The 19,618-nt window shown below is 34.4% G+C and overlaps 1 protein-coding gene across 1 annotated transcript in view; it reads right to left on the reverse strand.

Annotated features, from left to right (window-relative positions):
• The window catches only part of LOC143251783 (neuralized-like protein 4), a 58,302-nt gene that overhangs the window by 3,674 nt on the left and 35,010 nt on the right, over positions 1-19,618 (reverse strand). The window contains exons 18-24 of the mRNA XM_076503026.1: positions 19,102-19,269; positions 16,606-16,722; positions 16,566-16,574; positions 14,682-14,861; positions 13,346-13,418; positions 11,807-11,914; positions 7,990-8,128 (exon numbers count right to left, since the gene is read on the reverse strand). Coding sequence (XP_076359141.1) covers positions 7,990-8,128; positions 11,807-11,914; positions 13,346-13,418; positions 14,682-14,861; positions 16,566-16,574; positions 16,606-16,722; positions 19,102-19,269 — 794 coding nt within the window. The remainder of the gene's footprint in view (positions 1-7,989; positions 8,129-11,806; positions 11,915-13,345; positions 13,419-14,681; positions 14,862-16,565; positions 16,575-16,605; positions 16,723-19,101; positions 19,270-19,618) is intronic.

Raw genomic sequence — 19,618 nt, forward strand, 5'->3', positions numbered from 1 at the left:
TCCTAGTGGATTAATGTGTATGAAAGGACTTACATTATCAGTTACACTTTCCTAGTGGATTAATGTGTATGAAAGGACCAACATTATCAGTTACACTTTCCTCGTGGATTAATGTGTATGAAAGGACTTACATTATCAGTTACACATTCCTAGTGGATTAATGTGTAAGAAAGGACTTACATTATCAGTTACACTTTCCTAGTGGATTAATGTGTATGAAAGTACTTACATTATCAGTTACACTTTCCTAGTGGATTAATGTGTATGAAAGTACTTACATTATCAGTTACACATTCCTCATGGATTAATGTGTATGAAAGGACTTACATTATCAGTTACACATTCCTCATGGATTAATGTGTATGAAAGGACTTACATTATCAGTTACACTTTCCTCGTGGATTAATGTGTATGAAAGGACCTACATTATCAGCAACACTTTCCTCGTGGATTAATGTGTATGAAAGGACCAACATTATCAGCAACACTTTCCTCGTGGATTAATGTGTATGAAAGGACCAACATTATCAGTTACACTTTCCTCGTGGATTAATGTGTATGAAAGGACCTACATTATCAGTTACACTTTCCTAGTGGATTAATGTGTATGAAAGAACTTACATTATCAGTTACACTTTCCTGGTGGATTAATGTGTATGAAAGGACTTACATTATCAGTTACACTTTCCTGGTGGATTAATGTGTATGAAAGGACCTACATTATCAGTTACACATTCCTCATGGATTAATGTGTATGAAAGGACGTACATTATCAGTTACACTTTCCTGGTGGATTAATGTGTATGAAAGGACCTACATTATCAGTTACACTTTCCTAGTGGATTAATGTGTATGAAAGGACTTACATTATCAGTTACACATTCCAAGTGGATTAATGTGTATGAAAGGACTTACATTATCAGTTACACTTTCCTAGTGGATTAATGTGTATGAAAGGACTTACATTATCAGTTACACTTTCCTAGTGGATTAATGTGTATGAAAGGACTTACATTATCAGTTACACATTCCTTGTGGATTAATGTGTATGAAAGGACTTACATTATCAGTTACACATTCCTTGTGGATTAATGTGTATGAAAGGACTTACATTATCAGTTACACATTCCTCATGGATTAATGTGTACGAAAGGACTAACATTATCAGTTACACTTTCCTCGTGGATTAATGTGTACAAAAGGACTTACATTATCAGTTACACTTTTCTAGTGGATTAATGTGTATGAAAGGACTTACATTATCAGTTACACTTTCCTAGTGGATTAATGTGTATGAAAGGACCTACATTATCAGTTACACTTTCCTAGTGGATTAATGTGTATGAAAGGACTTACATTATCAGTTACACTTTCCTCGTGGATTAATGTGTATGAAAGGACTTACATTATCAGTTACACATTCCAAGTGGATTAATGTGTATGAAAGGACTTACATTATCAGTTACACTTTCCTAGTGGATTAATGTGTATGAAAGGACTTACATTATCAGTTACACTTTCCTGGTGGATTAATGTGTATGAAAGGACCTACATTATCAGTTACACATTCCTCATGGATTAATGTGTATGAAAGGACGTACATTATCAGTTACACTTTCCTGGTGGATTAATGTGTATGAAAGGACCTACATTATCAGTTACACTTTCCTAGTGGATTAATGTGTATGAAAGGACTTACATTATCAGTTACACTTTCCTCGTGGATTAATGTGTATGAAAGGACTTACATTATCAGTTACACATTCCAAGTGGATTAATGTGTATGAAAGGACTTACATTATCAGTTACACTTTCCTAGTGGATTAATGTGTATGAAAGGACTTACATTATCAGTTACACTTTCCTAGTGGATTAATGTGTATGAAAGGACTTACATTATCAGTTACACATTCCTTGTGGATTAATGTGTATGAAAGGACTTACATTATCAGTTACACATTCCTTGTGGATTAATGTGTATGAAAGGACTTACATTATCAGTTACACATTCCTCATGGATTAATGTGTATGAAAGGACTTACATTATCAGTTACACTTTCTTCGTGGATTAATGTGTATGAAAGGACTTACATTATCAGTTACACTTTCTTCGTGGATTAATGTGTATGAAAGGACCTACATTATCAGTTACACTTTCCTTGTGGATTAATGTGTATGAATGGACCTACATTATCAGTTACACTTTCCTAGTGGATTAATGTGTATGAAAGGACTTACATTATCAGTTACACTTTCCTAGTGGATTAATGTGTATGAAAGGACTTACATTATCAGTTACACTTTCCTAGTGGATTAATGTGTGTGAAAGGACTTACATTATCAGTTACACATTCCTTGTGGATTAATGTGTATGAAAGGACTTACATTATCAGTTACACTTTCTTCGTGGATTAATGTGTATGAAAGGACTTACATTATCAGTTACACTTTCCTAGTGGATTAATGTGTATGAAAGGACTTACATTATCAGTTACACATTCCAAGTGGATTAATGTGTATGAAAGGACTTACATTATCAGTTACACATTCCTCGTGGATTAATGTGTATGAAAGGACTTACATTATCAGTTACACTTTCCTAGTGGATTAACGTGTATGAAAGGACTTACATTATCAATTACACATTCCTCATGGATTAATGTGTATGAAAGAACTAACATTATCAGTTACACATTCCTCGTGGATTAATGTGTATGAAAGGACTTACATTATCAGTTACACTTTCCTCGTGGATTAATGTGTATGAAAGGACCAACATTATCAGTTACACTTTCCTCGTGGATTAATGTGTATGAAAGGACTTACATTATCAGTTACACATTCCTCGTGGATTAATGTGTAAGAAAGGACTTACATTATCAGTTACACTTTCCTAGTGGATTAATGTGTATGAAAGTACTTACATTATCAGTTACACTTTCCTAGTGGATTAATGTGTATGAAAGTACTTACATTATCAGTTACACATTCCTCATGGATTAATGTGTATGAAAGGACTTACATTATCAGTTACACATTCCTCATGGATTAATGTGTATGAAAGGACTTACATTATCAGTTACACTTTCCTCGTGGATTAATGTGTATGAAAGGACCTACATTATCAGCAACACTTTCCTCGTGGATTAATGTGTATGAAAGGACCAACATTATCAGCAACACTTTCCTCGTGGATTAATGTGTATGAAAGGACCAACATTATCAGTTACACTTTCCTCGTGGATTAATGTGTATGAAAGGACCTACATTATCAGTTACACTTTCCTAGTGGATTAATGTGTATGAAAGAACTTACATTATCAGTTACACTTTCCTGGTGGATTAATGTGTATGAAAGGACTTACATTATCAGTTACACTTTCCTGGTGGATTAATGTGTATGAAAGGACCTACATTATCAGTTACACATTCCTCATGGATTAATGTGTATGAAAGGACGCACATTATCAGTTACACTTTCCTGGTGGATTAATGTGTATGAAAGGACCTACATTATCAGTTACACTTTCCTCGTGGATTAATGTGTATGAAAGGACTTACATTATCAGTTACACATTCCAAGTGGATTAATGTGTATGAAAGGACTTACATTATCAGTTACACTTTCCTAGTGGATTAATGTGTATGAAAGGACTTACATTATCAGTTACACTTTCCTAGTGGATTAATGTGTATGAAAGGACTTACATTATCAGTTACACATTCCTTGTGGATTAATGTGTATGAAAGGACTTACATTATCAGTTACACATTCCTTGTGGATTAATGTGTATGAAAGGACTTACATTATCAGTTACACATTCCTCATGGATTAATGTGTATGAAAGGACTAACATTATCAGTTACACTTTCCTCGTGGATTAATGTGTACAAAGGACTTACATTATCAGTTACACTTTTCTAGTGGATTAATGTGTATGAAAGGACTTACATTATCAGTTACACTTTCCTAGTGGATTAATGTGTATGAAAGGACCTACATTATCAGTTACACTTTCCTAGTGGATTAATGTGTATGAAAGGACTTACATTATCAGTTACACTTTCCTCGTGGATTAATGTGTATGAAAGGACTTACATTATCAGTTACACATTCCAAGTGGATTAATGTGTATGAAAGGACTTACATTATCAGTTACACTTTCCTAGTGGATTAATGTGTATGAAAGGACTTACATTATCAGTTACACTTTCCTGGTGGATTAATGTGTATGAAAGGACCTACATTATCAGTTACACATTCCTCATGGATTAATGTGTATGAAAGGACGACATTATCAGTTACACTTTCCTGGTGGATTAATGTGTATGAAAGGACCTACATTATCAGTTACACTTTCCTAGTGGATTAATGTGTATGAAAGGACTTACATTATCAGTTACACTTTCCTCGTGGATTAATGTGTATGAAAGGACTTACATTATCAGTTACACATTCCAAGTGGATTAATGTGTATGAAAGGACTTACATTATCAGTTACACTTTCCTAGTGGATTAATGTGTATGAAAGGACTTACATTATCAGTTACACTTTCCTAGTGGATTAATGTGTATGAAAGGACTTACATTATCAGTTACACATTCCTTGTGGATTAATGTGTATGAAAGGACTTACATTATCAGTTACACATTCCTTGTGGATTAATGTGTATGAAAGGACTTACATTATCAGTTACACATTCCTCATGGATTAATGTGTACGAAAGGACTAACATTATCAGTTACACTTTCCTCGTGGATTAATGTGTACAAAAGGACTTACATTATCAGTTACACTTTTCTAGTGGATTAATGTGTATGAAAGGACTTACATTATCAGTTACACTTTCCTAGTGGATTAATGTGTATGAAAGGACCTACATTATCAGTTACACTTTCCTAGTGGATTAATGTGTATGAAAGGACCTACATTATCAGTTACACTTTCCTAGTGGATTAATGTGTATGAAAGGACTTACATTATCAGTTACACATTCCTCATGGATTAATGTGTATGAAAGGACTTACATTATCAGTTACACATTCCTCGTGGATTAATGTGTATGAAAGGACTTACATTATCAGTTACACATTCCTCGTGGATTAATGTGTATGAAAGGACTTACATTATCAGTTACACTTTCCTCGTAGATTAATGTGTACAAAAGGACTTACATTATCAGTTACACTTTTCTAGTGGATTAATGTGTATGAAAGGACTTACATTATCAGTTACACTTTCCTAGTGGATTAATGTGTATGAAAGGACCTACATTATCAGTTCCACTTTCCTAGTTGATTAATGTGTATGAAAGAACTTACATTATCAGTTACACTTTCCTCGTGGATTAATGTGTATGAAAGGACTTACATTATCAGTTACACATTCCTCATGGATTAATGTGTATGAAAGGACTTACATTATCAGTTACACTTTCCTAGTGGATTAATGTGTATGAAAGGACTTACATTATCAGTTACACTTTCCTAGTGGATGAATGTGTACGAAAGGACTTACATTATCAGTTACACTTTCCTAGTGGATTAATGTGTATGAAAGGACTTACATTATCAGTTACACTTTCCTAGTGGATTAATGTGTATGAAAGGACTTACATTATCAGTTACACTTTCCTTGTGGGTTAATACACTTAAGTGATGTTAAAAGATCAAATTCTTCTGTTAAAATCCATATGTTTTTATTTAATTTTTACAGCATCCATCAGCTGCTTCCTCTCTTCTGTTTAGTAGTTGTTTTCACAAACAATTTTATGTTTCATTATATGAAGGAGTTTTAATTGTATGTTCACAGTTGTTGGGGTTCAAAGTACATATTTCATACAACATTGTATTACACATTTGATATCAGTTATTGACTAGTCATTTTACCCTACACTGATGATTCGTGGTAGATGAGATTAAATACAATATACAAAGATATTGAAACAAACTGTATTACACAGGTTATACAAATACAATATTCAAACTTTACAAGAGGCAAAAGTACTTTTAGTCTTAACATGAATGTCACCGCACAATACAATTTGTAAGTCTGAATTAAACTAAAGTTATTAATCTATAGTCACATTTTTAGTACAAATACAGATGTTGTGTATTTAACACTGACATTACCAATCTATAGTCACATCCTCAGTACAAATAATGATGTTGTGTATTTAACACTGATGTTATCAATCTATAGTCACATCCTTAGTACAAATACAGATGTTGTGTATTTAACACTGATGTTATCAATCTATAGTCACATCCTTAGTACAAATACAGATGTTGTGTATTTAACACTGATGTTACCAATCTATAGTCACATCCTCAGTACAAATAATGATGTTGTGTATTTAACACTGATGTTATCAATCTATAGTCACATCCTTAGTACAAATACAGATGTTGTGTATTTAACAGACAGATGTTATCAATCTATAGTCACATCCTCAGTACAAATACAGATGTTGTGTATTTAACACTGACGTTATCAATCTATAGTCACATCATTAGTAGAAATACAAATGTTGTGTATTTAACAGACTGATGTTATCAATCTATAGTCACATCATTAGTACAAATACAGATGTTGTGTATTTAACACGTTATCAATCTATAGTCACATCATTAGCACAAATACTGATGTTGTGTATTTAACAGACTGATGCTATGAATCTATAGTCACATCATTAGTACAAATACAGATGTTTTGTATTTAACAGAGTTGTACATATGACTGAAAGCTTGCTATATTTCACACAAATAAACAAAGGTCAATCAGAATTACAGTCAACATTCCTTTACCAACAAAAGGTCAGTTCAGTGAACAAAACTCATGACCATTTGGGAGTTCTATGTATATTCTACCATAAACAATTGGTCACACTAATTCAATCTGTAATATCTTACTCTGGTTTATAACATGAAACTTGTTTTTCTTGTACGTTTTTACTTCAAGAACTTGGGTTAATCAGAATATGTGTTAACTGTCCTAATAATTAATCATTGCTAATTCCTTCAACTTTATATCACTAAAAGGCACCTGTGTTTGTTTTAACTGTGTTTTTACAAATAAACATGCAGTTACCTTACAGAATAGATATTTTACAAGTAAGGTTTGCCAACAGCCACCATCGTCAGTCCTTCCAGGAGATCAGAAGGTGGCTGTGGGAGCTGCCCTCTGCACTCTCTTTTGTTTTACCTCTATTCTATCCGGAACTTTATTTTTCATATTTCTCCTTATTGTTTTACTTCTTTCAGCCTTTCCTGTATTTCCTTTCAAGTGGCCACTGGGACATAGCTTGTCCTCTATTTTCCTTTGTTATCAGAACAGGGACATAGCATCTTAACTATGACAGAAGCTTGATCAGAACAGGGACATAGCATCTTAACGATGACAGATGCTTGATCAGAACAGGGACATAGCATCTTAACTATGACAGAAGCTTGATCAGAACAGGGACATAGCATCTTAACTATGACAGAAGCTTGATCAGAACAGGGACATAGCATCTTAACTATGACAGAAGCTTGATCAGAACAGGGACATAGCATCTTAACTATGACAGAAGCTTGATCAGAACAGGGACATAGCATCTTAACTATGACAGAAGCTTGATCAGAACAGGGACATAGCATCTTAACTATGACAGAAGCTTGATCATAACAGGGACATAGCATCTTAACTATGACAGAAGCTTGATCAGAACAGGGACATAGCATCTTAACTATGACAGAAGCTTGATCATAACAGGGACATAGCATCTTAACTATGACAGAAGCTTGATCAGAACAGGGACATAGCATCTTATCTATGACAGAAGCTTGATCAGAACAGGGACATAGCATCTTAACTATGACAGAAGCTTGATCAGAACAGGGACATAGCATCTTAACTATGACAGAAGCTTGATCAGAACAGGGACATAGCATCTTAACTATGACAGAAGCTTGATAAATGCTACAACTTATACCCTACTTCTTACCTAAGAGCGAAACGGCACCAGCCAAAGGGAAGAGCATATTCTCTAGGAGGTTCTCCTTTCTTGAAGTAAGGTTCATCGGCCCTGATCTTGTGACACGCCTCGCAGAAACAAACGTTATGTTCAGATACAAAGTATCCCACTAGAGAGGATCAACAGTACAAGTTTTATAACATTCATATGACTGTTCATGCTTTGACTCTAGAACCTTAAAAACCTATAACCTTCTTTTCAATACTTAAAAAAATAAATTTTATTCCTTGTTCTCGTATAACGATTTATCAGATTTCTGTGATACACTGTATAGTGTTGTTTGCAAAATATGTTAGACCACACATCAAAATGAGTCTTTAGCCAGCTAGAAATGATGTGGTTAAAAGTTATCCTTGATGTTTAGGAGTTTTGTTTTGTTGGAGATGACATGGCCTTTAAACCATGACCTGTTATGAAAGGGTTAATAAGGAATAACTAATCCACAGTAATACTTTACCTGGCAGCCCCAAGGTGGCCAGAAACCTGGAGCATGTGTTCTGATACTCGCAGTCTTTTAATAAGGAATAACTTATCCACAGTAATACTTTACCTGGCAGCCCCAATGTGGCCAGAAACCTGGAGCATGTGTTCTGATACTGCGCAGTCTTTTAATAAGGAATAACTTATCCACAGTAATACTTTACCTGGCAGCCCCAATGTGGCCAGAAACCTGGAGCATGTGTTCTGATACTCGCAGTCTTTTAATAAGGAATAACTTATCCACAGTAATACTTTACCTGGCAGCCCCAATGTGGCCAGAAACCTGGAGCATGTGTTCTGATACTCGCAGTCTTTTAATAAGGAATAACTTATCCACAGTAATACTTTACCTGGCAGCCCCAATGTGGCCAGAAACCTGGAGCATGTGTTCTGATACTCTTGTCTTTAATAAGGAATAACTTATCCACAGTAATACTTTACCTGGCAGCCCCAATGTGGCCAGAAACCTGGAGCATGTGTTCTGATACTGCAGTTTTTTAATAAGGAATAACTTATCCACAGTAATACTTTACCTGGCAGCCCCAATGTGGCCAGAAACCTGGAGCATGTGTTCTGATACTCATGAGTCTTTTAATAAGGAATAACTTATCCACAGTAATACTTTACCTGGCAGCCCCAATGTGGCCAGAAACCTGGAGCATGTGTTCTGATACTGCAGTCTTTTAATAAGGAATAACTTATCCACAGTAATACTTTACCTGGCAGCCCCAATGTGGCCAGAAACCTGGAGCATGTGTTCTGATACTCGCAGTCTTTTAATAAGGAATAACTTATCCACAGTAATACTTTACCTGGCAGCCCCAATGTGGCCAGAAACCTGGAGCATGTGTTCTGATACTCGCAGTTTTTAATAAGGAATAACTTATCCACAGTAATACTTTACCTGGCAGCCCCAATGTGGCCAGAAACCTGGAGCATGTGTTCTGATACTGCAGTCTTTTAATAAGGAATAACTTATCCACAGTAATACTTTACCTGGCAGCCCCAATGTGGCCAGAAACCTGGAGCATGTGTTCTGATACTGCAGTTTTTAATAAGGAATAACTTATCCACAGTAATACTTTACCTGGCAGCCCCAATGTGGCCAGAAACCTGGAGCATGTGTTCTGATACTGCAGTTTTAATAAGGAATAACTTATCCACAGTAATACTTTACCTGGCAGCCCCAATGTGGCCAGAAACCTGGAGCATGTGTTCTGATACTCGCAGTTTTTTAATAAGGAATAACTTATCCACAGTAATACTTTACCTGGCAGCCCCAATGTGGCCAGAAACCTGGAGCATGTGTTCTGATACTGCAGTCTTTTAATAAGGAATAACTTATCCACAGTAATACTTTACCTGGCAGCCCCAATGTGGCCAGAAACCTGGAGCATGTGTTCTGATACTGCAGTCTTTTAATAAGGAATAACTTATCCACAGTAATACTTTACCTGGCAGCCCCAATGTGGCCAGAAACCTGGAGCATGTGTTCTGATACTCGCAGTCTTTTAATAAGGAATAACTTATCCACAGTAATACTTTACCTGGCAGCCCAATGTGGCCAGAAACCTGGAGCATGTGTTCTGATACTCGCAGTCTTTTAATAAGGAATAACTTATCCACAGTAATACTTTACCTGGCAGCCCCAATGTGGCCAGAAACCTGGAGCATGTGTTCTGATACTGCAGTTTTTAATAAGGAATAACTTATCCACAGTAATACTTTACCTGGCAGCCCCAATGTGGCCAGAAACCTGGAGCATGTGTTCTGATACTCGCAGTCTTTTAATAAGGAATAACTTATCCACAGTAATACTTTACCTGGCAGCCCCAATGTGGCCAGAAACCTGGAGCATGTGTTCTGATACTGCAGTCTTTTAATAAGGAATAACTTATCCACAGTAATACTTTACCTGGCAGCCCCAATGTGGCCAGAAACCTGGAGCATGTGTTCTGATACTCGCAGTCTTTTTAATAAGGAATAACTTATCCACAGTAATACTTTACCTGGCAGCCCCAATGTGGCCAGAAACCTGGAGCATGTGTTCTGATACTTGCAGTCTTTTAATAAGGAATAACTTATCCACAGTAATACTTTACCTGGCAGCCCCAATGTGGCCAGAAACCTGGAGCATGTGTTCTGATACTCGCAGTTTTTTAGTAAGGAATAACTTATCCACAGTAAACTTTACCTGTCAGCCCCAATGTGGCCAGAAACCTGGAGCATGTGTTCTGATACTCATGCAGTCTTTTAATAAGGAATAACTTATCCACAGTAATACTTTACCTGGCAGCCCCAATGTGGCCAGAAACCTGGAGCATGTGTTCTGATACTCGCAGTCTTTTAATAAGGAATAACTTATCCACAGTAATACTTTACCTGGCAGCCCCAATGTGGCCAGAAACCTGGAGCATGTGTTCTGATACTCGCAGTCTTTTAATAAGGAATAACTTATCCACAGTAATACTTTACCTGGCAGCCCCAATGTGGCCAGAAACCTGGAGCATGTGTTCTGATACTGCAGTTTTTTAATAAGGAATAACTTATCCACAGTAAACTTTACCTGTCAGCCCCAATGTGGCCAGAAACCTGGAGCATGTGTTCTGATACTCGCAGTCTTTTAATAAGGAATAACTTATCCACAGTAATACTTTACCTGGCAGCCCCAATGTGGCCAGAAACCTGGAGCATGTGTTCTGATACTGCAGTTTTTTAATAAGGAATAACTTATCCACAGTAAACTTTACCTGTCAGCCCCAATGTGGCCAGAAACCTGGAGCATGTGTTCTGATACTCGCAGTCTTTTAATAAGGAATAACTTATCCACAGTAATACTTTACCTGGCAGCCCCAATGTGGCCAGAAACCTGGAGCATGTGTTCTGATACTCGCAGTTTTTTAATAAGGAATAACTTATCCACAGTAAACTTTACCTGTCAGCCCCAATGTGGCCAGAAACCTGGAGCATGTGTTCTGATACTCGCAGTCTTTTAATAAGGAATAACTTATCCACAGTAGTACTTTACCTGGCAGCCCCAATGTGGCCAGAAACCTGGAGCATGTGTTCTGATACTCGCAGTCTTTTAATAAGGAATAACTTATCCACAGTAATACTTTACCTGGCAGCCCCAATGTGGCCAGAAACCTGGAGCATGTGTTCTGATACTCGCAGTTTTTTAATAAGGAATAACTAATCCACAGTAATACTTTACCTGGCAGCCCCAATGTGGCCAGAAACCTGGAGCATGTGTTCTGATACTCGCAGTCTTTTAATAAGGAATAACTTATCCACAGTAATACTTTACCTGGCAGCCCCAATGTGGCCAGAAACCTGGAGCATGTGTTCTGATACTCGCAGTTTTTTATCACTGACTTTTCTAGTGTCTGACTTTTCTTCTTTTTCTCTTTTATACCTATAACATAATCATAAGGCTTAATAATTCTTAATACATGTACAAGATACCTTAAACACTAGTAGAATTATTTTATCAAAATTAGTATTTATATGATAACCTAAAAAATTTATATCACCTGACAATAACAAAACACTTAAAAATAATAACTATTTGCACATGTTTGTGAGCACTTAGAAAAGATACAACAATTTTTGCTTTCAAAACAGTTAAGACAACTTATATTTGTGAAGTGTTATTTCAGTGGGTTTTTAAGCAGAATAGAAACAGCATGTTTAAAAATTTTTCTGGACAGCAGCTGGCTGTTGAAAAAAAGATGACATTTCACCTTCCAAACTAAAATATTCTTCAGACCAAAAGTATAGAAGCTACGACATCATCTATTCTTTCAATAAGCAGTTGCAGTCTGTTAAACTTCTCAAGTCAACAAAAATGGCAATTTTTGTTTTTTAATTTTGCACAAAATTACACAAAGACTCTCTGCACTAACTATCCCTAACTTAGAACTGATAGACAAGAAGGAATGTAGCTAGTCAACACCACCCACCACCAACTCTTTAGCTACTCTCTTACCCATGAACAGTGGGATTAGCTGTAGCATTGTAACTCCCCCACGACTGAAAGTGTGAACATGTTCGGCGACAGATCTTGAGCCAACAACCCACAGATTATGAGTAGAGTGTCCTAACCATCATCCCATGCTAGGGCATATGGTGATGTAACAAATATGGTCATTACAATGAAATGTAGTAGAATAAATTGTTTTAAAATGTTTAGATTGGTGATTATGGTTTTAAACATTGTGAACATTTTCCACAGAAGTCAAAATAATATTAGTGTAGAACTTAAGTTCTGACTTTTAATAACAAATCAGTGACTGCTGATTGATTACAGTGGTCAGATCTCGAGGTAAAATCAGTAAATTTGTTACTTAAAGGATCTCATGATTAATCTACCGGAATCTGGTGGTCAGTGAAACAGAAGTGGTACTATCTAATGAGTTGAGAACCATATTTAATATAGGTCTTTAAATTTCCTTTATAAGTACCACAGTATACACAGTGGAGACAGTATTTTATGACAATATCAAACAACTACATAATGTATAAAAAATTGTAGACACAGCTAACAGTGCACTGCATCCTTAGATTGACTGACAGTGCATCATTAAATACTTTGTTAAATGGCAGTGCAAGTGTCAACATAGTATTTTATACAGCTATAATTTCCTATAAAACTAATCTGTTGCACAACACAGATAAATTGCTCTGGACTACAAAAAACGTTCTTATTAATACTAAAGAAGCAGACCAGTGTTCTGTTCAAACACGTAGTATGTTTTCCAAAATAAAAATCACTTCATCATGCTTGTAAATCACTGCTTGTCAGTTTACAAATATATCACATGTTTCCAGACACACATAAACTCACCTGTATCTTTGTCTGCCTTTTCCTTATACTCAACCCGATGATTCTGATCATCATTTGAGTTGACAATCGTCACCTAAACAGTGTAACATCTGTTAACAAAACCTGTACTCGTCAACTTTCAGTTAAACACTATTACATTGTCAGAAGTTTCTTTAAAACATTTTCATTAATTTTTAAAATAAGTGTACTAACAAAATGTATGTCAAGAAATAAAGAAACTGTATGCAAGTGTTCCATTCGTTAACATTCAAAATTCGGTTAACAACAGCATTATGTTCTTGGAAACATATGGTTTAATTGTATTTCATAGGATATTTTGTCTCCCATCATCTAGCCCAAATACGTTCTAGTTCCCATGGACAAATTTCTTCGTCAGACTTTTGGAGACAGAAGATGGGCTTTAAAAGCTATTTTTACACAACTCTGATTCTGAGGCACAATGGACAAATTAAAAGGAAAGTGGGGGGAAAAAAAACTCATCTACAAATAATTTGTATTATATCCCTTGGAACGTTTATAAAATAAGATAAATATAACACACTGAAGGGGAAGTAAGAAACTGATTCAAGGACAGTTAGTGACTTGTTTCTAGTTAAAACTATGGATTATTGACAGATAAATGTTTCTTTACACCATGAAAATCATCACAGATATCTCTACAGTTTGATGTAGATTGTTTATAGCTATTACACATAACTCTACAGTTTGGTGTAGATTGTTTATAGCTATTACACATATCTCTACAGTTTGGTGTAGATTGTTTATAGCTATTACACATAACTCTACAGTTTGGTGTAGATTGTTTATAGCTATTACACATAACTCTACAGTTTGGTGTAGATTGTTTATAGCTATTACACATATCTTTACAGTTTGGTGTAGATTGTTTATAGCTATTACACATAACTCTACAGTTTGATGTAGATTGTTTATAGCTATTACACATAACTCTACAGTTTGATGTAGATTGTTTATAGCTATTACACATAACTCTACAGTTTGATGTAGATTGTTTATAGCTATTACACATAACTCTACAGTTTGGTGTAGATTGTTTCCAGCTATCACATGCAACTCTACAGTTTGGTATAAATTGTTTCCAGCTATCACACATAACTCTACAGTTTGGTATAGATTGTTTATAGCTAACTTTAATGACATTACTCTACATAACTACACAAAAGTTGTACTTGGTCAGCTCGCGAGCTGCTGATACAAAGGTTCTAATAATAACTGACCTCTATGGTTTTAGGTCAGTATAAATGCTGAAGCTTCCTTATGTGTGATCACGAACATTTCTTGCATCTTGAATAACAGCTCACCTTATTATACTTACCTGTTCACATTGACCATAAATATCGACCAACCCATAGCACACAGACGGAATGTCAGATGCAGCAGTCCCCTGGTCGATACCATTAACGTAAAGGTGGAGCCTGTTCTCTGAGTCTACCATCACCCCCACAAAGTGGCAAAAATGAAGACTGTTGAGGTTAGGTCCATATTTACTTTTTACCTACCATTAATAGAATGAATTAATTACCTACCATTAATAGAATGAATTAATTACCTACCATTAATGAAATTATTTATTTTTCTAAAAAAAAAGAAAATCGATTATACAGTTTATAAACATCGATTATACAGTTTATAAACATCAATTAAAACAAGTTAATAAATGTTTACGAATCAAAATTTCTCGTTTTTTTTTGGAAAACAACATATAGCTTTAACATCTAAACCCACAAAACTGAAGCATGTAGTTTTGTGTTAAGTGGCATGTGAACTAAAATGTTTTTGGGATGAAATATGTGAGATTTATGTTCACTCGAAACATGATTCTGATACCACTTGTAAAAATAAACAGATTTTGGTAGTCATGTAAACACCAAACGTTTATTGTCTTATGTTTCTTGTCTCCCAGTTGAAAAGCTTTGCATGCAGACAAAGCTCAACATTCCCTCTTGAAATGATGGGAGAACAGCCACAAATAATGTTGATGTCAAAATGTATCACCAGACAGCTGGTATTAAAACTTTTATTAAAATAGAGAATAACTGAAGATGACCTGAGAAGATGAAAACGTTGTTCTCTATTTTAATTAGAGTGCTAATACCCATACCAGCCGTCTGAAGAATACATTTTTACTTCAAGTGGGTTTCTCATCACCACAAATGTTGATATCAAATTTTATTTCACAAGCAAGATGTTCTAGATTTAATTGTTAGGAGTTGACTACGCTATCATTCACATTTCAAAATGTGATGAAACTTACAGAATAAAAATGGAATTGCACATTAGGTTGTTTTCAAGCAGTTCTTAGCATGACTGAAATGGTCAATAATTACTTTTCACAGTTGGTGGTGTAAATAGCTCAGAGAGAAACACAACTGACCTTTCTAAAGTCCATGAAATAATTTAGTTTGATAGATTAAATTCAACTTTTCCCATCACTGGTAATGGACACTTTTGTCTGTAAACATGTGAGGATTTTAAACTGGTTGTAAACAAGCAGATATTAAAAATGGCGGTGTACTAGAACACTAGATGATAGAAAAGAACTGCTCTTTTATTTTTCTAGTCACACTGATTACAACTTTTATATGTACAGACTTTAGAAGATTCTTTACTTGAAAAAAACCTATTCCATACTAAACTATACTTGAATAACACTGTGGACTGGTTGTTAAATCTCACCTGAAGAAATTGTGTTAAATAACCACTTCAATTTGAACCAAAACTTCAAGCATAACTATCCCTAATTTAGAAGTTTTGACCAAAGAGAGTGATGACAAACAGTCAGCAACACACACTGACCATGAAGGTTCTCGAAACCAAATATTGAAATTCAATGTTAACATTGCAGCATTAACTTAAACAAAACAGAAACAGCTTTTCTTATAAGTATTTATAAGAAGTGTGAACTTGAGCTTGCAATGTAAATATTAGCACATGCTTAGTATAACTCCTAAACAACAAAGATAGCTTTTAACCACATCATTTCTACCTGGCTAAAGACTCATTTTGATGTGTGGTTTAACATATTTTGTAAATAACACTATACAGTGTATCACAGAAATCTGATAAGTCATTATAGGCAAACAAGGAATAGTTTATACACAAAACCCAGAAATATTTCATGGTTTCTTACCACTAACTAAACAGAAATGCTTTGTTAAATACAGAAAACTGATATGAAACAGTACCATTGTTAACATACCTTAATTCCACCATAGAGACAGAGTCTTCACTTATAACCATGCAGATTTCTGAAGACTGAGAGATGAAGATGTAAAATGGAGTTTCTCTGGAGATTGTGTTGTGACCCCAATTCGAAGAGAGGAGGTCCACTTCAAGTGTAACTTGTCTATCCTCACCTTTAGTGATACAGATAGAAGAAGAAACAAAAAGTCCAAAATTATCTTCAAAAAGATTCTCAGCATATAAGTTTTAATTTTAAGACTATTTGTACACCAGGTCTATGGGAACATAATAGAAGCTTCGTAATGCATTTTACAAAAGGATTTAATCAGTACATTAACCCTTTTCCTATGGATCAAGGGTCAAAGGCCATGCCATTGCATTTGCTGACTTGCATTTACAATTTTATTAAACTATTATTTTATAATTTATGTCAATAAGTTTGGTATCAAATTGTAGATTATAATTCAAACTTTAATATTATATACGAGTTAAATTCTTAATTTAAAAGTAAGTATTAAAAATAACACATCTAAATATATATTTTAGTGAGTCATGTAGTATGATGAATGGAACATTGTTTACAATTAGATTTTTGTTGTGTCAATATACTAAGTATATAGTTTTGTACAAATTTGGAACTTAAATTACTAATATTAACAAGCAAGAATATAAAATATTTAGCTAAGATCATGGTGGGCCTATTCATCTCTTTCTATTTTTGGAAATGGTCCCTTATGTACACTCACTTCAATATATGACATGTGAATAACCAATCAACAGCTTAGAATGTCACCATGGTAGTTTTTTTCTGCCATTTTAATCTTCAAAAAGGTTATCATGTTCTTTGATCCAAAATTTCTAGGATGTAGGTTTTGTCTTCAGTCTGCTCGAAGTTTCATATTTTTTTAAAATCTACATACAGCTTAGTTACTAAGCCTAATGAATTATAGTGGAATTCTGTGGTATCAGTATAGTTATTTATGATGTTTTCATTATTAAAGTGTCTGTATATATATATACACACAATGTAAAATAAACAATTGATGTCCTCTACATGTGAAATTTTAAAAGGTTTAGTAACGTATGTCCAGCAGCAACAGAGTTTAAAGGTCGTAGTGAGAAGAGATAATTGTTTGCTTTAGTTCTTTATTTACTGTTATATATTTTAAGAAAAATGAGTTTTAATAATTTATTTCTAAATATTAATAATCTATATACATATTTAATGTATAACAATTGATATGTGACACAGTACATTACAAAATACTAGTCTACTAAAACAAAGCCAAGACAGGGAAGACTAAAGATCAGTTTTATATTATTGGATACATAATGAGTTCATGTATATTGTGTCAGTACAAGTTATGTAATGTTAGCTAAGCATGACTGGAAGATCAATATATATATATATATGTATTGAGAATTACACTACTTAGGCTAAACATTTGTATTTTCTTGTTATGATACATAATTATTCTAGCACAAAAAGCATAATCTATATTTATTTCCTAATTTTTATGTGATGGTTACAAGGCTGGTCAAGTTGACAAATCTGATACAGTTAGAGTATAGAAAATAACAAAATATAAAACTTTGCTGAAAACAAAAATTTGAAACATATTTAAGAGATTTTAGAGATTACACAAATAATATTTCAGGTTTTTGGGTGAAGAATAGGTTTTTAATCATAACATGAAATCACTTTGCACTCAGACTAGTAATAAAACACACTTGATAGTTTCACAAATAAGTCTTTATTGAAAATATTTCAATTAAAGATACACATTTTTTGTGCATAAAACACTTGTTATCTTTACTAAAAGTCTACCAGATTTTGAGAAGATACATATGCTGTACCAAAAGTTATAGTGCAAATACTTAACATGTGCAAATGTGTAAACGAACTTGTGTATGTTTTTCTGAGTCTGTAGCAAAAGGATTAAACCAGTGGCATTCTACTTTGTGATTATAAAGAAAAAAAGCCTCTATTTAAGATAATTTTATTTAAAAGAAACTATTTATTCCAAGAGAACAAAATCCTACCAGAGACATGTTAATGATCACAAAGTTTACGTTTAAAAGTTTGAATAAGTGAGGGTGTTCTAAAAACAGTTACGGAAGGTATTCAATATCTCTTTCCTATCGTTCTCAATGAGTAATATCAAACCTATCTCCAAGTGAAGCATCTCCTGATATGGACAGTGGTCAGTGTAACAAGCTGCACACCTTGTTTTATTCAAACCATACTGTTGAGCGTGAGGGAGAAGAAAAAGAAATAAAAAGTGATGTTTGTAAAATAAAACGATACAGGTGTGCAGTATAATATGGTTTTAAAACACCTCAAATCACACCTGACATTTCCTGGACAAAACTTAAATCTTTTAATCTACTTTATGCTGACCAGAGCATAGTACACATAACTATAGATAAATAAAATGACCGTGAACTCCCGAGGATCTTACAAGTATTTTTATTTGTTCAAGTCTTCATCAGGAGTGTATGACTTCTGTAATTAATTCTACAACTGAAGAGTTACCAAAGTACAACGTTACCTGGAATAGCTGTCCTCTTGGTAAGGGCTTACTACAGATGACAAGACCTTTGTTATAGCCAGACACTCTTCTAGCAGAGAAACCACCATTCAGAAGCTGGACATTGTGCCCATGGTTTTCGTGGAACTCCATGCACACGCTTTCCTTATTCCAAATGGATTTTTCTTGCTGCGAATTCAGATGATGCATGGCTGAATCAAAGAAGGACTATTCCAACTACACTACTCAAGGTTTTGTTTGAGATCTTAGAATTTATATTGTTTAAATCATATGAAATAATTCTGTCAATTAATTTTCATAGAAAAAACAAAGGAATTAAAAGGTGTGTCAAAAGTATGCATAACGTTAATGTACGGCTATCTTGAATACCATAATAAATAGATATTTGTATTCATTACTAACAAAAGGCTTAAATGATACAATAACTTAAAAATAATATCTGTGGCCAAACAATGTAACATAACATAGAGAAATTAAGTCAAGTGATTTGCCACATTTTTCACTGATACTAAAGAAG

The sequence above is a fragment of the Tachypleus tridentatus genome, chromosome 6, assembly GCF_004210375.1.
Source record: "Tachypleus tridentatus isolate NWPU-2018 chromosome 6, ASM421037v1, whole genome shotgun sequence".
Taxonomy (NCBI): Eukaryota; Metazoa; Arthropoda; class Merostomata; order Xiphosura; family Limulidae; genus Tachypleus; species Tachypleus tridentatus.